At 49.5% G+C, this 22,527-nt stretch overlaps 1 protein-coding gene across 2 annotated transcripts in view; it reads left to right on the forward strand.

Annotated features, from left to right (window-relative positions):
* Positions 1-5,596: 5,596 nt before the first annotated feature.
* NXNL2 (nucleoredoxin like 2) overlaps positions 5,597-22,527 on the forward strand; it is a 31,338-nt gene continuing 14,407 nt past the window's right edge. The window contains exons 1-2 of one of the 2 annotated variants that reach the window (XM_032164470.2): positions 5,597-6,207; positions 14,687-15,270. In XM_032164470.2, coding sequence (XP_032020361.1) covers positions 5,906-6,207; positions 14,687-14,855 — 471 coding nt within the window. In that variant the 5' untranslated portion in view covers positions 5,597-5,905 and the 3' untranslated portion in view covers positions 14,856-15,270. Of the gene's footprint in view, positions 6,208-14,686; positions 15,271-22,527 lie in introns of those variants that run through there. The other variant, XM_032164471.2, reaches the window with a different exon arrangement.

Below are 22,527 nucleotides of genomic sequence, written 5' to 3' on the forward strand. Positions count from 1 at the left end.
GGACTCACTGCCCAGTTTCCCTGTGGTTGTCCAAGGCAAGTAAAGCTGCTTACAGATGCCCACACTCATGTCACCTTTAGATGCCCTGGAAGGAGGTTTGGTATGAAAGTGGCTTTGCATATCCCAGCTACGAAAGTAGGGGCCGCCTAATCCTGTTTCCAGGACTGCATTTGTGAGTGTTCCTGTGTGTGTTGTGCAGAGGGAAACATGAAGGAGAACTTGGCTCCAGCAGCGGTGGGAGAATGCAGGGCTTCATGCTGCATCCTGTGGCACCTGCAGCCCACTCCCTCCCCAGGGAGAGGTCAGGGGGACAGCATTTGGAGGCAAATGATGCGAGCTTTCTGCAATAGGGAGGGGTTTGGGAAAGTTTGGGAAAGTCCATTTGAAGACTGGTTGCCCCAGAAGAGTCAGCAATGACCCTTGAGAATGCCCTTTACTGAGTGAGCCAGGCTGAGCTGTTCTGGAGTCTCTGGTGCACGCATCTGAGGAAGACCCCTCTTCCTTGCTGTCTACACACAGCCGCTCAGAGCAGGCAGTCCAAGGAGAATCTGGGATGGGGGTGGCTGACTCTGTTCCCCCATGATCACACCTCCCTGGAGGGCTTACTCGCTTCACCCAGGTCCCTGATGTAAACTAAATATAAAATCCTAACCCTCTACTCACTGAACAGACCCTCTGTTGGCCAAGAGGATCCCAGAAAAAAGTTAAAAAACCAAATTCCTGGCCACAATGGGAAGGGAGGTTGGACTCATGCCTTGTTACATGCCCTCCCTTTTGGAGTTTAGGCAGAACTGACCAGCATAAATGTTAAAATACAGATCATAAGACTAACAAAACAGATTCTTTGTGACAATAAGGTAGCAGATGATAAATAGGACCTAAGTCCACGTCAGGCAAGGATTAAGTCACACACCCCATGGGTCACTCTGACCCAGTCGTTTGGTTAACAGCCTTCCTTATCTTAACTGAAAACATTCCTTTCTGCTGACTCAAAATTTTTAGACAAAGTTTTACTCTTTCAACCAATTGCAAATTGAAGACTCTGGAGCAACCTATGACCAGTAAAGCCACCACTCTAACATATTCTGCCTTTTTGGGCCAAATCAATGTCTAATCTTCATGTATTGATTTATGACTTTTTCATAACTTCTACTTCCCTGAAATGTGTAAAACAGAGTTGCGATCTAACTGCCCTGAGACCACTGACTTAAGGCTTTTTCAGTTTATGCCTTTCCCTGGGCTGTGGTCACTCAAACTAGCTCAGAATAAACCTCTTTCAAATAGTTTACAGAGTTTGGTTTTTCCATTAACACTGAGTGGGCTGCTCTCCCCAGCAATGGAAATGCAGTGCCCCTTGTTCAACAAGCAGGAAAGGAAGGTGCCAGCAAAGGCACTAATATGCAAAAGCTTTTCTCTTTCTAGCATGGTCTTTTATTTGCCATTGAATGTCACACTTTCTTGGGCACAGGGTGAATGTCAACTTTCACCCTTGTCTGGGGGCCCTGCAGGCCACTAGCTATTCCTATGCCATACCTACCCTGAGACCTTGTGGGGCAAAGGCATCGGATGTCAATCTTCCCCCCACCACCCGGACCCCCAGTGACCACAGAGGACACTAGCGGTTCCTGGGTGGAGGTGGAGATGGGGAGTCCAGGTGTGACCCAGGACACCAAAGGGAGGGGAGGATTGAGCAGTCAAGAACCTGTCTTGGGCTGGGCACAGTGGCTCACTCTTGTAATCCCAGCACTTTGGGAGGCCGAGGCGGGTGGATTACCTGAGGTCAGGAGTTCAAGACCAGCCTGGCCAACATGGTGAAACCATGTCTACTAAAAATACAAAAATTAGTTAGGCGTGGTGGCAGGTGTCTGTAATCCCACCTACTCGGGACGCTGAGGCAGGGAGAATTGCTTGAAGCCGGGAAGCGGAGGTTGCAGTGAGCTGAGATCACAGCACTGCACTCTAGCCTCGGTGACAGAGTGGGACTCCTTCTCAAAATAATAATAATAAGAACCTGTCTTGGGGAGGTAGGGAGGTAGGGAGGCAGCGGCAGGTGGGAGCACACATGAGCTAGGGTCCAAACACTCACATATGTGCCACTGTCCAAGACCTCTCATATACCACACAAATTCAAAGATAAATTAAGAATTTTGGCCGGGTGCAGTGGCTCACGCCCCAGCACTTTGGGAGGCTGAGGCAGGCGGATCAAGAGGTCAGGAGTTAGGGACCAGCTTGGTCAATATGGTGAAACCCCGTCTCTACTAAAAATAAAAAAATTAGCCAGGTGTGGTGTCGTGCACCTGTAGTCCCAGCTACTCGGGAGGCTGAGGCCGAAGAATCACTTGAACCCGGGAGGTAGAGGTTGCAGTGAGCTGAGATCACGCCATTGCACCCCAGCCTGGGCCACAGAGCAAGACTCCATCCAAAAAAAAAAAAAAATCACCAGGCTGGGCAACATAGGGAGACCCCATCTCTAAAAAAAAAATAAAAAATTAGCCTTGCATAGTGGCATGTGGCCATAGTCCTAGCTACTCAGGAGGCTGAGGCGGGAGGATCCCTGGAGCCCAGGAGTTCGAAGCTGCAGTTGAGCTATGATCCCACTACTGCACTCCAGCCTGGGTAACAGAGTGAGATTTAGTTTCTAAACAAAAAACAAAACAACAAAGACTGCAACCGCAGAACACTAAGCCCCAAGTGAGTGCAGGGCCCTGTGCCTCTGAGGGTCTGCATGCCTAGGAAGCCGCCCTGCCCCAGACATTGGCAGCAGGAAGTGCGATCCATTCCTGGATGGAGGTTGGGTGAGTTCCCCAGGGCAGGCAGTATTAATGCGAATGACAGTTAATTTTCTCGGGAGGGTGGCACCGTCAACTAATTAGGAATGCTGTCTACTTTGGCTCATTGTGTGTTCAAGGATAAGACGACAAAACAAAATAGTCTAGATGATTTTGAGAGCTTAGCTGCATTTCATTCCTCTTACCTCTGAGTTTTAACGTGAAGTCAGGGGCCTCCTCATGCAAGATTTATACTGCTCACAGTTCCTCTCAATTTTTGTCTATCCATTTTCCCCAGAGGACAGTGAATCGGGGCTCTTGAAGCCTGCAATCAATCCTCCCGCAGGGTTTCCACTGAGCTTTGGCTGCTAAGTACATTTACGCAACGCAGCCGACGGGCTGTGCCTGCAGGCAACGGCGTCCGCCAATTTCCGTTCATTTAACGGCGAGACTGGGGGAGACCGCGCTGGCAGGCGGGTCCTCAGGAAGCGCAAATCTCACCTTCCCTGACACCTCTCACCGCTAGATTAAAACTGCGCCCCTCGGTGGCTCAAGCCTGTAATCCCAGCACTTTGGGAGGCAGAGGTGGGTGGATCACCTTAAGTCAGGAGTTTGAGACCAGCCTGGCTAACATGGTGAAACTATGTCTCTACTAAAAATACAAAAATTAGCTGGGTGTGGTGGCACTCGCCAGTAATCCCAGCTACTCAGGAGGGTGAGGCGGGAGAATTGCTTGAACCCGGGAGGCGGAGGTTGCAGTAAGCCGAGATCACGCCATTGCACTCCAGCCTAGGCAACAAGAGCGAGACTCCATCTCAACCAACCAACCAAACCAAACCAAAATAAAACAAAGACCTGCGCCCCTCCTCATGGCTCTTCTTTTGGCATAGCACCTGCAAAATATCTTCCTTATTTATTTGTTTGTGCCCGTTAGAACATAAGCTCCAGACAGGCACAGGGGCAGGACTCAGGGGTCCGTGAGCCTGACGGGAGTCCAAAGTCAGTGGGGGATCCATCTTGTCTTAGGAGAGCAAAGACCTTCTCTCTATCCTCCCCGGTTCCATAGCTGGCTCTATGAAATTCACTGCTAACGGGCAGATGAACGGGGGAACGGGAATACACATTTATTAATCTTTAATATCACCTGCATGGGGGCATTGCAGGAAACTAGGTGAAAACCCCCCAAACCAGTGAGCTTTGAGAGCTTATAAAATAGGGGAACTGGAAGCTGGTGTAGGCCACTTAGGGGAGAGTAACTGATTTTTAGGAAAGATGCATAAGTCTTTATGAGTTTGTGACAAAGTTTGTCTAGGTGTGGTGTGGACTTCTGCTGTGATAAGAGTCCATCCTCCCGGGAGGGAATTTATGAGTTTCTTTTTGAAGGCTCCGTCTTTAGACAGGTAAGGGGAGAACGTCTCTCTGCATTTGCTATTTTTCAAGTGCCTCTCGCTCAAAATAATCAATATACCAAAGCGGCATATTTTAGGGTGGCATATTTTGGTTTCATTCACTGTCTTTAAGTTTTTGATATTTTGTTTATTATAACCTTTTTTGCATTCATTTTGACTTTTTAAGATATTGTATTAAAACATTATTTACCTTGATTACTGAGTTTTTTGTCGCTCCCTTAAGTTTTGCCCCCATGCGAGTGCCTCCCTCGTTTGCCTCCTTCCAGCCCGGGCCTGGCAGGGAGTTGAAACTGTTTTTCTCACTGCTGAATTCCCAGGGCCTACAACAGTGCTCGCCAAAAAATTAATACTCTTGGTTCTCCAAATAAAACATTCTGTAAGGACTGCTCCCAATTTCTTCCTGAACTTCACGAACCCTCCCAGCCAGGACACAGGATGTCAGGGGCAAACACCCTGAACCAACGGAGCTCAGGTTCCCTACCACCCCGCCCAACTCCGCTCCAAGCCCAATTACCCTTCCCCTTCTTCATCATCTTATCCTCCCCGATGCCTCTTCCAGGGTGCTGGGCCGCGGCAAGAGCTCCAAGGCAAGATTCAAATGCCCTGGGGAGACAGCTGCGGGACACCTGCGGCGGGGCCCGACAGGGAGCGCGAGACTGGAAGAGAGCCCAGGAGGGAAGGAGAGCGACGCGGGGTTTTTGGGGAGGGGCGGCGTGGGGCGCTGAAGGGGAGCGCGAGGAGTGGGAGGAAGTGAAGGAGGAGGAAGAGCACGGTGTGGGGGAAGCGCAGGAGGCAGTAGGTGGGCCGGGACGGAGGGCAGGGCGCTGCGTCGGAAGAAAGTGTAGAGGCGCTGGGGAGAGTGCCCAGGATGGGAGAGCCCAGGGGCGGGAGGGCGCGGGAGTGTGGGCGGGGCGCAGTGGGGAGGGGGGCGGGGGCGCGGGATGTGGTAGGGGTAGTAGTGGGGGGAGAGTGCGGGAGTGTGGGCAGGGCGCAGTGAGGGGAAGGTGCGAGAGTGTGAGCGGGGCGCAGTGGAGGGAGTGCGGGATGTGGGCTGGGCAACCAGTGGGAGAGGGCGCGGGAGTGTGAGCGGGGCGCAGTCGGGATGGGGGCGGGGGCGCGGGATGTCGGCAGGCCACAGTGAGCGGGAGAGCGCGGGGGTGTGGGCGGGGCGCAGTGGGGGAGGGAGCGGGAGTGTGCGCGGGGCGCAGTGAGGGGAAAGTGTGGGGATGTGGGCGAGGCGCAGTTAGAGGAGAGTATGGGGATGCAGGCGAGGCGCAGTGGGGGCGGGTGCGGGGATGTGGGCGGGGCGCAGTGGGTGGAGAGTGCGGCATGTGGGCGGGGCGCAGTTGGGGAGCATGCGGGGGATGTGGGCGGGGCGCAGTCGGGGGAGGGCGCGGGAGTGTGGGCGGGGCGCAGTTGGGGGAGGGTACAGAGACCTGAGGGTTGAGGTTGCCTGGCTGGCTCCGCTCCCAGAGGCGGGTGCCGCGCTGTCGCCCAGGTATCTGGGGTCTCTGGTGTCTGGGTGTCTCATTGTCGGCGCGGACACTCTTGCTCCAGCCACAGGCGAGGCCTGGCCAAGGTGTGGGCGCATCTGGGGCAGGTCTTGAGAGGTCCAGCGCCCGGTGGTGCGGACAGAGGCGGGGCACCGCGGCGCTCGCCGCCGCCTGCCCGCAGGTGATCATCCTCCTGTAGGTGTCCTCGGGCCTCAGGTGGCTGCATGTCCGCGCCATGGTTGACATTCTGGGTAGGCGGCACCTGGTGACCTGTAAGGGCGCGGCGGTGGAGGCCGAGGCGGCGCTGCAGAACAAGGTGGTGGCACTGTACTTCGCGGCGGCCCGGTGCGCGCGGAGCCGCGACTTTACGCCGCTGCTCTGCGACTTCTATACGGCGCTGGTGGCCGAGGCGCGGCGGCCCGCGCCCTTCGAAGTGGTCTTCGTGTCAGCCGACGGCAGCTCCCAGGAGATGCTGGACTTCATGCGCGAGCTGCATGGCGCCTGGCTGGCGCTGCCCTTCCACGACCGCTATCGGCAGTGAGTGGGGGTCCTGGGGGGTGGGGGCCGCCGGGCGCGTCGCCCCCATGTCCCCCCAGGCCTCTGCCTCTGCACTGGGGAGCTCTTTATGACGCCCTTCTCCCCCACCACCTCCCCGTCTCTCGGTTCACGTCCGGACTCGGGTAAATCACACTCAGTCTCAGTTTCAACCTCCCTTGGAGACCAGGGAGGGTGGAGACCAGATTCGAAAACCCAGGGCATCGGCACCCCAAGGGGGCTCGTGGAGCATGGACGCCAGCCCGTTTCTGCCTGGGGTCTGTTGCTCCGGGAATCTGCATTGCGAAGGAGCTCCCAGTGGTGTTGATGCTGTGGGTTCGCGGGCTCGGCTCCGGGAACCGCCGGCCCATTCAGCCCTGGACTCCCGGCGCCGCTGCGTCATCCTCCCAGTTAGTGGGCAGGAAGCACAGGGACACGACCCGGTGTCTGGATGCTGGGATGAGGGATGACCCGCGAGGACATCAGCTCTGTGACAGGCACCCACAGTGCAGGCCGTGGTTGGTGTGCTGGGAGGAAAGGATGGGGGCTTCAGGACTGGCAGGAACCCAGGTGCTGGCCACCTTTGCGGTTTCAGTTTTACCGACACTGATGGAATTTCATCACTAGAGAGGCATAAAACTCATTACTATAAACTTTATTACTCTAACTGTTGGAAAGGAGGGGGTAGGGATTGGAGAGAGGGGATTACGGGGATTGATTGTTCTGCTTTTGGGGTGGGTCTCCTGTGGTCTCCTAAAGTGTAAGAGTCCAGACTTAGATTTAAGGCAGGCCTCCTCAAGTGTGTTGTCCTGGCCACCCCCTTCTAGGTACCAATGTGAATTTCTGGGTTTTGCTTTACAGAGGCCAGCCTCACATTTCTGGGGATTATCACTAAGTTGTGGCATTACCCCCTAAACTGATTATCATGAAATGACATTCCTTCTGGAAAATGAAAACTGTAAGCTAACTTTGGAAACTTTTGTAGATGAGTAATTAACGGGAAGAAATCTAATTGTTCCCCCAAACATGATTTTTGATGACTCCCAGTGAAAGAGGAGGCCCAGGCAGGGCACCGGCTAGACTTCCAGGGAGGTAACCTGCTTCTGGGAGCCTCACTCACACCAGGACTCTGAAAGTTCTATTGATAATGAATCTCAAAGATGGGTGTGGTTCACTTTGCAAAAGGATTTCTTATAGAATCAGTTCAACTGGTTCAATCTCTTTTAAAAACAGGATTGGTCTTGTTTAGTACTCAAGTTATTTGTAAGCTTTTGAAAGAACACAGGTTTGAAAGGGAGAGACGATGGCAGTATCATTACAGTAATTAGGCACAAAGCTCTGGCCCACCTCTGGGATTTACTTGCCAGGTGATGGCAGGCAAGGTATTTTATTGCTGAACATATGATACATCATGTGGTTGTTGTCAGGGTTGAGCTGATCACATATGAGCTCATGTGTCCGCTGATTATGTCCCAGCTCTCTAGTCTATTGCCCCATTTTACAGATGTGCCATTGAGGCATAGAGTTCAGTTCTCCTGGCTCTGAGGACCCTCTTTCTGCCGTGCCCTACTTCCTCATTGAGGGAGTGGTGAGCCTTGGTCCCCCGCGGCACACAGATTGGACTGGGGAGGCCATCGCTTGGGGCCATGCAGACTGCTCTTCTGTTTCTGATGCTCTGGTCAAGCCTGTGAGCTCCAGCTGGAGGCAGTGAGCTGCGTGATGTGGGTCAGTGGTGCGCTCCTATCTTTTCAGCCTGGCTGGCCTGGGAGGGATTTTTCTTTTTGTAAACTTAGCTGTTTGTCCCTACCCCTTTCCACACTGAACTTCCTTAACCCTGTTGTCATGCATAAGCTAGGAAGTGGGATATTCTGTAGGAATTGTTGGAGCTATGCCCTACATTCTGCTTATCCTATGTCTACAGGGCCTTGGTGTTCCCATCTGATTGGCTGTTGGTTCAAAGACCAATCCGGTTTAGCCATGCCTTGCTCCAACTCTCCAGGGGTTTCCTGAGTTTCCATTGCCCATAGGACAGAGCCAGACATGGTTCAGTGCCTGGCATCCCCAGGGAGTGTGTTTGGTGAGTGGTTGGAGCAAGTGAGCAAAAGACAGTTCTGCAGAGAGATTTGCTTGGCCACAGCCTGCTCCTGGCTGAGATGACAGACTAGAGTCAGGAGTTGCCATGGCAACCCAGAAGTGTGGTTTATGCTAGCAACAAGGATGTGGCTGTGTTAGTTGAAGGCAGGGACCAACGTTGGTTGCAACAGTGCTGAGGACAAGGACGAACTGGGCTCTTGGATTTTCCCCAAATGCTTAAAGTCCTAAGTTATTACCATGACGACATTCTCTCCTCCAAAAGCAAGTTCTTTTCTCTGTGGACACAGCTCAGGGCCCAGAGGGGATTGAGATAACATTAGGGAAAAAGTGTGGTTCTTTGCCTCTCATGTGCAGCTCCAAGGTTACATTTGTCCCCAGGCAGAGGCTGCCAGCATGGGGATTTGAGGGCTGGTACTGAGTATCTCTTGGAATATCAGTGAAATGACAACCTCAACCCTCCTCATTCCTCAAAGCCCAGCCTGCTCTGCATCCCCCTGACTGTGTCAGAGCTTGATTTAATGTTGCAAGTGACTAAAACAACAACAATGACAACAACTTGAAGAGCTTAAACAGTAAAGGTTATGGGCTGGCTTTAATGAAACGCCTATCAGCCAGAAGATGGTGTCAAGGGCAAGCTGGAGGCCACTGAGGATGCAGCTTTGTGGCTTGCCTTCTGCAATGTCTGCCCGTTGCTCAGGCTGCAGGCAGTGGCTGCCTGGCAAATCCTGTGTCTCCTCACGGTGGTAGAATGGCTGCTGTGTCTCAGATTGCACATTCCCATACCTTCCTCTTTCTCAGCACACAGCCAGGTGCTGCACCACGCCTCACTGATTCTGATTTGGCTAGTTCCCCATTTCTGTACTATCAAGTGTAGCCAGGGGCCACCAGATAGATATGCTGACTGAGCAGTTGGCCCAGGTGGAATTGGAGGTGAGTCTTTCCCACACAATAAGAACAGCTAGCATTTGTCAAGTACTTATTATGTGCCAAGCCTTATTCTTTATTAAGCTGTTTATTTAATCCTCACAACAACTCCAGGAGATGAATTATGTTATTCCTGTGGTGTAGATGAGGAATCCGAGGTGCAGGAGGTTAACTAGCTTGCCCATGACACACAGCTAGTTCATGCCAGAAAATGAAGGAGGCATGGTTTCCCAAGGAGGGTCACAGATGCTGAGCAGCAAACCACAGGCCTGTACTCCCCGTGCTGTCAGGGGCACCGTGCCCAGTCTCCTGTCCGCTTGCTCTCTCCTACCTCCTCCCAGTTGGTGCAGGGCATGTAGAAAGCCCTGGAAGACTGCTGTGTGATTGGCCAACTTGAGAAAGCATAAACCACCAGATCTTGGGCACCAGGGGTGGGGAGATTGCATTTCTGATGAGCTTCCAGGTAATGTTGGTGTTGCTGCTCCTGGGACCCCACATTGTTCTTGACAGTGCTGGTCAAAGGCTGGTGCATGGACCCATGTCAGTTGGGAATCTGTCATGAGTGCAGATGCTGTGGGACCTTGGGGTGCTCAGGAATCTGTAGGTGAGATGCTGCTGCTGGCATTCCAACCCCTTCATGACCCACCAGCAGCCCTCCAAGGAGTCCTCATGGCCTTGGGGAAGCGGTTCCAGGTTCCTGAGATAACAGAGTCCCACCTGGTCTGGCCCCCAGCTGGACCGTCTACTTTCCTTTCTGGAAGTGACGTGTGCGGCCCTGCCCTGTCCCACTGCCCAAAGTACAGATGCTGAAATAACCCATTTGCCAAAACTGCTGGATAAAGAGCCTAAATCAGGCTGCTGGCCATTTTGCTGCAGTGCAGTCTTTATGCAAAGAGCTACTTGGTTGTTTCTCTTTTCTTCACCTTTTTCTTTCTTTCTTTCTTTTTTTTTATTTTTTCTGAGACGGAGTTTCGTTCTTGTTGCCCAGGCTAGAGTGCAATGGTGCAGGCTTGCCTCACTGCAACTTCCGCCTCCCGGGTTCAAGTGATTCTCCTGCCTCAGCCTCCCAAGTAGCTGGGATTACAGGCACCCACCACCACACCCAGCTAATTTTTGTATTTTTGGTAGACACAGGGTTTCACCATGTTGACCAGGCTGGTCTCAAACTCCTGACCTCAGGTGATCCACCCACCTTGGCCTCCCAAATTGCTGGGATTACAGGCACTCACCACCACACCCAGCTAATTTTTGTATTTTTGGTAGACACAGGGTTTCACCATGTTGACCAGGCTGATCTCAAACTCCTGACCTCAGGTGATCCACCCACCTTGGCCTCCCAAATTGCTAGGATTACAGGCGTGAGCCACCGCACCTGGCCACACATTTTTGTTTTATGCCTTTGGGAAAAGCTAATTGCTTAGGCATTTTAAATTTAAGGTGTTGTGCGGCCTGGTGCAGTGGCTCACGCCTGTAATCCCAGCACTTTGGGAGGCCGAGGTGGGCGGATCACAAGGTCAGGAGATCAAAACCATCCTGGCTAACACGGTAAAACCCCGTCTCTACTAAAAATACAAAAAATTAGCCGGGCGTGGTGGCAGGCGCCTGTGGTCCCCGCTGCTCCAGAGGCTGAGGCAGGAGAATGGCGTGAACCCGGGAGGCGGAGGTTGCAATGAGCCGAGATCGTACCACTGCGCTCCAGCCTTAGATGGGCGAAAGAGCGAGACTCCATCTAAAAAAAAAAAAAAATTTAGGTGTTTTGCAGGATTCTTAAGATGCTAGAGAGGGACATCTCTGCCACATCTTTCATGCCCACTGCTGTGGTTCATTGACCTGTGCAGGCTCCATCTGGCCGAGTTCCACACGAGCCTCCCCTGTTGTGAGCACTCATGGCTGTTCGTGAAGGCATTGGTGTCCCCTAAACCTGCAATTTGACATGAATTCACATCTGCTCTGTGTTTGAGACATGACTTTCTCAGTTCTGCAAATGCAGTTTTGGCTGAATGGTCTCTGCTGTGTCTTTTTTTTCTACTATGCATGATAGGTTTTAGAGAATAGTTTACATGTTTGTTTTTTCCCACTTTTCCTTTCCCTTCCCAGGTGAGTCATGGGACACCACAAGGAGCAGGTCCGGACTGCCGGGGTGGGGTCTGTGTCCACTGGTTCTTTGGGGAATAGGCCTGTCCTGGCAGGGGTCATGCATCCCCAGAAAGGCCACAGCCCTCCCAACAGTGTCCCCTCAAGGAGGTTCAGTCCACACTGGGCCTGTGTAATGACCAGGCTGGCCTGATTTTCGATATTCTTGTGCCTTCTCTCTTTTTCTTTGCTCAATCTCAGTAGATTTTTGTTTTGTTTTGTTTTTGGAGATAGGGTCTTGCACCATCATCCAGGCTGGAGTGCAGTGGTGTGATCACAGCTCCCTGCAATCTCGAACTCCTGGGTTCAAGCGATCCTCCTGCCTCAGCCTCCCGAGTAGCTGGGACTACAGGTGCGCACAACCACATCTGGTTAATTTTTTTTTAATTTTGTGGAGACAGGGTCTTGTCATGTCACCCAGGGGTGTCTTGAACTCTTGGGCTCAAGTGATCCTCTCACCTTGACCTCCCAAAGTGCTGGGATTACAGGCGTGAGCCACTGTGCCCAGGCTCGGTAGAGATTTGTTTCACATTTTAGTGTTTCCCAAGAACGAGATTGGGTTTTATTGGTCACCCCCTGTTGGTTTTTGTTGGTTCATTTCCTATGTCAGTAATTTTTGTTCTCAATCTTATTCTCCTTTCTTTCTACTTTCTTTGTGTTTGTGCCATCCTCATTTTTCTAGCTTCTTGAATTAGATCCATAAGTCATCTATATACTAAAGTTTTGGGTAAGTGTTTTTAAGGCTACAGCTTCCTAAGTGTGTTTAATTGTGTTTACAGCTTGGGATTTGTAGTATATTCCATATTGTTCGGTTTTAAATATTTTGTCATCTGCATTGCTGTTTCCCATATAATATACAGTTAGTTTTAAAACTCATTCTTAAAAATGATTTCTTTTTGGCTGGGCACGGTGGCTAACGCCTGTAATCCCAGCACTTTGGGAGGCCGAGGTAGGTGGATCACGAGGTCAGGAGATCGAGACCATCCTGGCTAACACGGTGAAACCCTGTCTCTGCTAAAAAAAATACAAAAAAATTAGCTGGGTATGGTGGTGGGTGCCTGTAGTCCCAGCTACTCGGGAGGCTGAGGCAGGAGAATGGCATGAATCCGGGAGGCAGAGCTTGCAGTGAGCTGAGATCGTGCCACTGCACTCCAGCCTGGGCCACAGAGCAAGACTCCATCTCAAAAAACAAACAACAACAAAAAAACAAAAAACAAAAACAAACGAACAATATATATATATATATATATATTTATTTTTATTTTTTGAGACAGAGTCTCACTCTGTCACCCAGGCTGGAGTGCAGTGGCACGATCTCGGCTCACTGCAACTTCCACCTGCTGGGTTCAAGCAATTCTCTGGCCTCAGCCTCCCAAGTAGCTGGGACCACAAGTGCATGCCACCATGCCTGGCTAATTTTTTGTATTTTTAGCAGAGACAGGATTTCACTATGCTGGCCAGGCTGGTCTCAAACTCCTGACCTCATGATCTGCCCACCTCAACCTCCCAAAGTGCTGGGATTACAGGCATGTGCCACCCGCGCCCGGCCCCAAAAATGATTTATTGGTTTCCAATTCCATTACCTTTGGTCTGATTAAGTGATCTATATGTTATTGACCACTTGAAATTCATTAATACTTCCTTTGTGACTTGAGAACACGATTGATTTTCTCATTGCTTCATAGATGTTTGGAAACAAAGCATATTCTCTCTCTGTTGAGCGTAAGGGACCCTGTATTTTTTCCTGCTTGAGTGATGGTGTGTCTTTGACTTGGATGCCAGAAAGTGGCAGGAAAAATTTGAGGGACATATGTCAAAGGGGAGATTTGCTAATAGGGTCTCAAATGGGTTTTTCCTTCCACTCAGGTTCACAATCCTGAGGGTGACAGATCAAGGAAATCCGATTACTGTCACTGTGAGGCCCTGGTGACCTGGCCATGGTAAACAGGAAAGGGATTTCACTCGGCTGCCCTGTCTTGAGGGAGTAATCCCAGTGAAGATTACGAGAATTGCAAAACCAAGAAGGCAGATGCTCGTTTCCCTAAACGAATACAAATAATTTTGTAAAAAGACCACTCATCAGGTTATAGATACTGTAAATGTAAATGATGTAAAATGAAGCTAAGAAACCTCTCATCATTATAATGGCAATTGGTGCATGATTGAATTTGTAGGGTGGAAAGTCAAGTGAGGCTCTAGATGTATTTAGAACTCATGGAATTTTAACTTTTTTTTTTTTTTTTTCCTTAGAAATGGGGTCTGCCGCCCAGGTTGGAATGTAGAGGCACTAACACAGCTCACTGCAGCCTCGACTTCCTGGGCTCAAGCAATCCTCCCACCTCAGCCTTTCGAGTAGCTGGGACTATAGGTGCGTGCCACCATGCCTAGCTAATTTTTTAACTTTTGTAGAGACAAGGTCTCACTATGTTGCCCAGGCTGGTCTTGAACTCTTGGGCTTAAGCCATCCTCCCACCTCAGTCTCCTGAAGTGCTGGGATTACAGGTGTGAGCAACCACACCTGGCTGGAATTTTAACTTTTACCATTATATGTACCTGATATTTTTCAACCCCTTGAGATGTAGAGGACATAAAAAATTACTGGGTTTATTTGTGGGCTTAGACCTGCACTATCCAATCTGGTAGCCACTAGCCACTTGTGACAACTTAAATTTAAATTAAAAGTTAATTAAAATGAAAACTTCAATTCCTTAGGCACACTAGCCACATTCTGAGCTCTCCCAGCCGTATGTGGCCGGTGGCTACTGGATTGGGTAGCACAGATACAGAGAGTTCACTGCTGCAGGCAGCTCTCTGGGGTGGAACTGGGTTACAAATGGTAGCACCAAGGCTGGGCGTGGTGGCTCACACCTGTAATCCCAGCACTTTGGGAGGCCAAGGCTGGCAGATCACTTGAGGCCCGGAGGTCGAGACCAGTCTGGCCAACATGGTGAAGCCCCGTCTCTACTAAAAATACAAAAAATTAGCTGGACATGGTGGCACATGCCTGTAATCCCAGCTACTTGGGAGGCTGAGGCAGGAGAATCGCTTGAATGTGGGAGGTGGAGGTTGCAGTGAGCCGAGATCGCGCCGTTGCACTCTAGCCTGGGTGACAAGAACAAAACTCTGTCTCAAAAAAGAAAAAGAAAAAGAAATAGTAGCACCAAGAAGAAAGGAGCCCCCACCCCAGCAGGAGGGAGAGCAGGAGCAGGTGGGGTGGGGCACCTGGTGGCTTCCTCCAAGTTGTCTGTACCTCAGGCTGGAGGGAGGGGGCGTGTCCCTTCAGATGTGCATGTGGAAGTGCTAACTTCGGTACCACTCTTCTCTCCTGCAGTGAGCTGAGGAAGAGGTACAACGTCACAGCCATCCCCAAGCTTGTGATTGTGAAACAAAATGGGGAGGTCATCACCAACAAAGGGCGGAAGCAGATCCGGGAGCAGGGGCTGGCCTGCTTCCAGAACTGGGTGGAGGCGGCCGATATCTTCCAGAATTTCTCCGTTTGAAGTGGGAGGGACCTCAGAGGGCCAGGACAGGTGCTGCTTCTCTAGCACTGACGCTGGGGCAAAGAGGAGCATGTTGGGTTCCTTCCTCTGTTGGTGTGATTTCATTGTATTTCAGAGCAGAAGCACTAAGCTGTGGTCAAAAGCAACTATTGCTCAGGAAATAATACACTCCGTATTTTGATCATGCAGCCTGTTTGTATTATAGTTATTTTTGTTATTCTTTGCATACCTTTATCTACCTGTGCTTAAGGAAGGATCCTCATATGTTCATACTGAGCTGTTGGAAATCTATGCAAGACATTTATTTGTAAAAGTCTCTTCAGATAAAATAATATATTTATTGATAACATTTTCCGGCGATCTATTTATTTTAATGATATGCTTTCACAACTATCTTAATAAAGTTAGCAAGCTGCACCATCTTGGCTCACTGCAATCTCTGCCTCCTGGGTTCAAGCGATTCTGTTGCTTCAGCCTCCAGAGTAGCTGGGATTACAGGCGCCTGCCACCAAGCCTGGCTAATAAACAAGTCTATTGCCTTCTTTCTCATTCCAGTCCAGGTGCCAGTAGGAAGAAAAGGAGTCTCTTGACAAATACCATGCTTAAATATGTCTTATTTGTCACAGGTGCTAGTTTTTAATTATATGTCATCTTGGAATTTTGTTCTTCTCTTTGTTTTCTTCACACTTATTTGTAACAGCATTGCAATATCCTAGAAAACAATGAAATTTTCAAGGGTGTGTTTTCACATCTTCAAGATCAAACCTCAGTGTTACCTAAAAGGTAATAATCCATGGAAGTAAACAATCTTTTTTTTTTTTTTTTTTTTTTTTTTTTTTTTTGAGACAGAGTCTAGCTCAGTCGCCCAGGCTGGAGTGCAGTGGCGCGATCTCGGCTCACTGCAAGCTCCGCCTCCTGGGTTCATGCCATTCTCCTGCCTCAGTCTCCCGAGTAGCTGGGACTACAGGTGCCCGCCACCACGCCTGGCTAATTTTTTAATATTTTTAGTAGAGATGGGGTTTCACCGTGTTAGCCAGGATGGTCTCGATCTCCTGACCTTGTGATCCACCCGCCTCGGCCTCCCAAAGTGCTGGGATTACAGGCGTGAGCTGGGATTACAGGCGTGAGCCACCGTGCCCGGCAACAATCTTTATTAATGGTGGTGAAAGCCATCAGTGGTTCAGATTACTGTCCTAGCTTCCCCTGTGGCCTCTTGCTGGCGGGTCTTTCCTGTTTCTTTCCAGCCTCATTCTTATCCAATCAGATAGGATTGTGAAAATACCGATACCCATCCCTAGCCAAGTCCTCACCTGTAGATCTGGTCAGCCTGCTGGGTTCCTCAGCTGAGAATCTGGAGCAAAGCTGACACCACTAGGACCAGGAATAGCAGAGTAAAGAAGCCCAGTGGGTGATACTTAGTGAACCCGTGCCACTGAGACATAAGCTGTTGATTAATTAGTCCCTTCAATCTCCCTCACCCTCTGTGCTGTCACTTAACTTCCCTGACCACTGAGACCCAGCCTCCTGGAGGCCCTGTGGGTTGACTAAGGATGCATTTACACTAACCTGATTGTTATTCGTGCCCCAAATAAGTCATGTAGGAATGCAGTTTTCTTCCAAAACTCAGAGATGGAATATTTATTTAATTATGGCTTTTTCTTTTCTTTTTTTTTTTTTTTTGAGATGGAGTTTCACTCTTGTTGCCCAGGCTGGAGTGCAATGGCACAGTCTCAGCTCACTGCAACCTCCGCCTCCCAGGTTGAAGTGATTCTCTTGTCTCAGCCTCCCCAGTAGCTGGGATTACAGGCGCCCACCACCACGCCCAGCTAATTTTTGTATTTTTAGTAGAGACAGGGTTTCATCATATTGGTCAGGCTGGTCTCAAACTCCTTACCTCAGGTGATCCACCCGCCTCGGCCTCCCAAAGTGCTGGGATTACAGGCGTGAGCCACCGTGCCCGGCCTAATTATGGTATTTTCAATCACACATTCTTGGGAACTGGGTGGACATCTCTTGCATGTAGAGTGTCCATAAAGTGAGTGTTTGTGTGTGTGTGTGTGTGTGTGTGAACCACAACCACACACTTTTAAAAGGTAGAGAAACGGCCCTCCTGGTGAACATGCTTGTAATTGCCAAGAACTGTGTTGGTGTTTGTGGGCTGGAAGATTTTGCTTTGGGATGACTGGAGGGAGAGGCAGGTTCCACCTCGGCTGGGCTGGCCCTGTAGGACATGGGCCTTCATCACCTAGGGCTGGGAGAGTGATGTGTCCTTTGAAACATTATTGCTCCCTGAAGACATATTCTTTTTTTTTTTTTTTTTTTCTGAGACAGAGCCTCACTCTGTCTCCCATGCTGGAGTGCAGCGGCACCATCTTGGCTCACTGCAATCTCTGCCTCCTGGGTTCAAGCGATTCTGTTGCCTCAGCCTCCCGAGTAGCTGGGATTACAGGCGCCTGCCACCAAGCCTGGCTAATTTTGTATTTTTAGTTGAAACGGGGTTTTTTTCATGTTGGCCAGGCTGGTCTCGAACTCCTGACCTCAAGTGATCCACCCACCTTGGCCTCCCAAAGTGCTGTGATTACAGTCGTGAGCCACCATGCTCAGCCGACACATACTTCGATATTATAACATCCCAAACAATTTTTCTTGATGTAAGGCAAAGTATTCCAGCCTTCTTTCCGAGAACTGTGTAATTTGTGACTATTTCTACAAGTGTCTTGTGCCCCTTGTGTTCCAGAAGCAATACGTGCTCACTGTGGACAAACATCAGGAAAAAGATTCCATCATCCTGATGGATGTTTTAGTCCATCTATATGTCCCCTAAAGTCACCACCTTTTTATTTTTTCTGTGTGTACACATTGCTTTTCATCTTTATACACTTGCCACCCTGCATGTGGACATAGACAAGCAGTGGCAGCATGGTGTGGGCACCATGGGGCAGGGGTTGAAAGACATGCAGCATCGTGACCCATCCCAGGCCCACATCTCATCCAGACTCCCTGGTGAGCCCCGTGGGCGCTAACATCTGAGAAGCATGGCTCTGCAAAGGTGTCTTGTCCACTGAATTTGTTGAAGTCATTTCACTGATTTCAGCCCACAACTGGGGCATCTTTATCAAAGCCCAGGGTGCTCCACAAGCCATCAGGCCTGGGGCAGGTGGGGGCCCTCCCCTCTCTCAGGAGACGCCCAGCCACTGGCATTCCTGCAGGAGCACGTGCAGACCTCAGGGAGACTCATGAAATGCTGGTCACTGTGCACTGGAGAGGGGCAGTCACTGAGAGAACACACGTATACACGACACACATAACCTACACACACCACAAACACACACACAGACACAGACATTCCTAGAGAAAGGAAGAAGAGGGGTGACACAGAGCTCACCAGTCAGAAGAATTATGCTCTGTTGGGCTGGACTGACTTAGGCCGAATTTATAAACGCCATGGAGGTACCTTAAAACCCCATCCTTTCAGTAGGGTGTCCTATGCTAATTTTGATTGAAAAGAGCATCCGTTTTAATCACCTCCACTTTGCCAGCTATCTAGAACCTTTGAGCCATTTGATAAACTGGATTACCCTTCTCTCCTGCATTTTTGTTTAAGAATTATCTGGGCTGGGCACGGTGGCTCATGCCTGTAATCCCAGCACTTTCGGAGGCCGAGGTGGGTGGATTACCTAAGGTCAGGAGTTCAAGACCAGCCTGGCCAATGTGGTGAAATCCCGTCTCTACTAAAAATACAAAAATTAGCTGGGCATGGTGGTGGGCACCTGTAATTCCAGCTACCCGGGAGGCTGAGGCAGCAGAATCGCTTGAACCCAGGAGGCAGAGGTTGCAGTGAGCTGAGATCACACCACTGCACTCCAGCCTGGGCAACAAAGAGTGAAATCCCATCTTAAAAAAAAAAATGCAAAAAAAATTATCTTTTCTGATGGGTCAGGTGTGGTGGCTCACGCCTGTAATCCCAGCACTTTGGGAGGCCGAGGTGGATGGATCGCCTTAGGTCAGGAGTTCAAGATCAGCCTGGACAACATGATGAAACCCCGTTTCTACTAAAAATACAAAAATTAGCTGGGCGTGGTGGCAGGTGCCTGTAATTCCAGCTACTCAGGAGGCTGAGGCAGGAGAATTGCTTGAACCCAGGAGGTGGAGGTTGCAGTGTGCCAATATCACACTATTGCACTCCAGCCTGGGCAACAAGAGCGACACTTTGTCTCAAAAAAACAAAAAAGAAACAAAAGCTGGGTGCTGTAGCTCACACCTGTAATCCTAGAACTTTTGGAGGCCAACGTGTGCAGATCACGATGTCAGGAGATGGAGACCATCCTGGCTAATATGGTGAAACCCTGTCTCTAAATTGGTGAAACACTGTCTCTACTAAAAATACAAAAAAAAAAAAAAAAAAATAGCCAGGCATGGTGGCATGCACCTGTAGTCCCAGCTACTCAAGAGGCTGAGGTGGGCTGCTGAACCTGGAGGTGGAGCTTGCAGTGAGCTGAGATGGCGCCATTGCACTCCAGCCTGGGCGACAGAGCAGACTCTGTCTCAAAAAAAAAAAAAAAAAAAAAAAAAGAATTATCTTATCTGGCTGTTTGCTTTGTGTGTGTATTTTATTCTATGTACTTGGCATGGTCTGAATGTTTCTGTCTGGTATAATCCGTGTGTTGAAGTCCTAACCCCCAGGTGATGGTGATGTCAGGAGGCGGGGCCTTTAGGAGGTGATTAGGTCAGGAGGGTGGGGTGGAGCCCTCATAAATGGGAGTAGTGTCCTCCTAAGAGAGACCCTTACCCCTTCTAATATATGAGGACACAGTGAGCAGATGCCATCTGTGAACAAGAAGTGGGCCCTTAGGAGACACAGAAACTACTGCCATTTTGACCTTGGACTTCCAGCCTCCAAAACTGTGAACAATGCATTTCTATTATGATACACAGTCTCGTCTGTGGTATTTTGTGATAGCAGCCTGAACAGATGAATACAGCGCCTATAAGTAGTCTAACCTGAACCCTCCACTGGCTATCCAGGTCTCCTCTCGAGATATGCAGACACATCCATTGGTCTGTCCCTTCTATCTTCTTGAAGAAACCTGTGCTGAAGCCTCCCAACTTCTCCGTAGGTTCTGGTGAGCTATGTGCCTGGTACATCTGTCAACCTGATGTCACCCTTTGGAATGATCCCCAGGCTGCTCCACGGCTCTCTCCTGCATTAAGTTTCTCTTTCTTGTCATTCTGTTTCTTTGTTTCCACCCTTGTTTTGTTGGAATACATCCTCTAATAGTTTCCTAAGGACAGGTGAAAGGGGGCAAACTCTTTGAAGGCTCCTGAGTCTGAAAAGCCTCCATTCTGTATATACTCACTGGATGAGTGGCAGGTGCAGAATTTAGATTGGAAGTACTTTCCTTCAGTGATTTGAAGGCACTACCTCGTAGTTTTTTTTGTTTCTTTGTTATTGTTGAGAGGTCCAACTACACTGTGACCCCTGGCCCTGTGAGTGGTTACTGTATTAGGCCATTCTTGCATTGCTGTAGATACCTGAGACTGGCTCATGGTTCTACAGGCTGTACAGGAAGCATGATGCTGGCATTTGCTTAGCTTCTTGGGAGGCCTCAGGAAGCTTACAATCATGGCAGAAGGTGAAAGGCGAGCAGGCATGTTACATGCCCAGAGCAGGAGCAAGAAAGGGAGGGGGAAGGTGCCACATGCTTTTTTTGTTTTTTTAGATGGAGTTTTGCACTTGTTGCCCAGGCTGGAGTGTAGTGGTGCTATCACCACAACCTCTGCCTCCCAGGTTTAAGTGATCCTCCCGCCTCAGCCTCCGGAGTAGCCGCGATTACAGGCATGTGCCACCATGCCTGGCTAATTTTTTTGTATTTTTAGTAGAGATGGGGTTTCTCCATATTGGTCTTGCTGGTCTCGAACTCTTGACCTCAGGTGATCTGCCCACCTTGGCCTCCCAAAGTGCTGGGATTACAGGCCTGAGCCACAGTGCCCGGCCTGCCACACACTTTTAAACTACCAGATCTTGCAAGAGCTTAGTCACTATTGCAAGGACAATACCAAGAGAATGGCACTAAACCATTCATGAGAAATCCATCCCCATGATCCAATCACCACCCACCAAGCCCCACCTCCAACAATGGGAGTTACAATTCAACATCATATTTGGGAAGGGACACACATCCAAACTACATCAGTGACCAAGCTGAACCTGGGTCTGCCCACCCAGCACAGCAAAGCTAAACACTGACATGGTGATTGCAGTGAGAGAAAGTGAGGCATTTATTGTGAGGTGCCAACAAGAATCAGGCAGCTCAGGCTTAAGACCCAAACTTGATGGCTTACATGTAAGGGTTTTTAAAGGCGGGAGGCAGAGGTTACATGCAAAGTAATAAATGAATACATGGAAGCTACGCATTGGTTTGGACTAAAAAGGTGGGACATCTTGAAGCAGGGAAGCTCATAGGTCATAGGTGGATTCAAAGATTTCCCGATTTGTGATTGGTTAAGATTTGTCTAAAAACTTGGGGTCAGCAGAAAGGAATCTTGAGCTCTGGCCTGTGGGTGTGACTTCCTCCAGGCCCCTTAGTAGGAAGAAATTTAGAATAGAGAACAGTGGTCACAGTTCAGTCCTCAATTCTCTCTTCTCTGAGGTCTATGTGCCAGTAGATGACATTTTCCTTTTGGTATGGTCCAGGTTTCTGAAAAGCAACTCAAGAATATTGTTAAGGTGTAAACTTTAGTTTCTGTAGGGAACCGAACATTCTGCGGCTCTGACTTCCTTGGCTATTGCGTGAGGCTCTCGTCACCTTCTTGTTTTCTAGGTTGCTCATTTACTTCTCAAGACTAGGTAGGTGCCTGGAATTTCCCTTAAAGAAACTCAAGATGTTCCTTTATTTCCATGCTTGTCGGGGGTGGCAGGCCTCCAAGAGGGGTCCCTGCTGCATCTCAAGTGTGGTCTATTCTCTCTCGGAACTTGTCAGATATTCTCCTTGCCTGTTGTTCTATACTTTCACGATGCCTTAGCAAGCCTCTGTTTTCACCCTAGGGCCTGTTGGCTCTTGTGAGCTGTTCAGTCTGGAAACACACTCGTTTTCTTCTGGGAAATGTTTCAGAGTTATTTTGCTTAATTTTCTGTCTTCTGTTCTGTTGGCTTTGTCTTTCTGCAATCCCTAGTATTTGAATGTTGGACTTTCTAGATTGGACCTCTAACATCCTTATATTTTTCTCTTCTATCTGCCATCTCTTTTTATTTTTGTTCTACTTTTTGAGAGATTTCCTCAAATTTATTTTCTAGCCCTTTATCTGCTATCATGATTTTAATACATATAAAGAGCTCTTTGTTGTCTGAGTCAGTTTCTCTCTGTCTCTCTTCTCTCCCTCCTTCCCTTCCTATCTCTTTCTTTCATAGCATTCTGTTCTAGTTCCACGAAAGCAATATCTCCTCATACCTCCCTAAGGATATTAACCATATTTTTAAAATGTCTTCTTTCTGCACAGTTTCTGTTCACCCCAAGTGGCTTCCCCTTCCCTTGTTGCTTCTCTCTCCTGTTTATTTTGGGAGGGACTTAGCAGAACATCACTGGGGCTTGGTAACACTGAACTCCCCTATAGAGTGATCCTGCTGGGGCCATTCTGTTAGCAAGATTGCTCTTTCTGGCTTGTCACATTTACT

This window comes from Hylobates moloch, unplaced genomic scaffold, assembly GCF_009828535.3.
Source record: "Hylobates moloch isolate HMO894 unplaced genomic scaffold, HMol_V3 SCAFFOLD_10, whole genome shotgun sequence".
NCBI lineage: Eukaryota > Metazoa > Chordata > Mammalia > Primates > Hylobatidae > Hylobates > Hylobates moloch.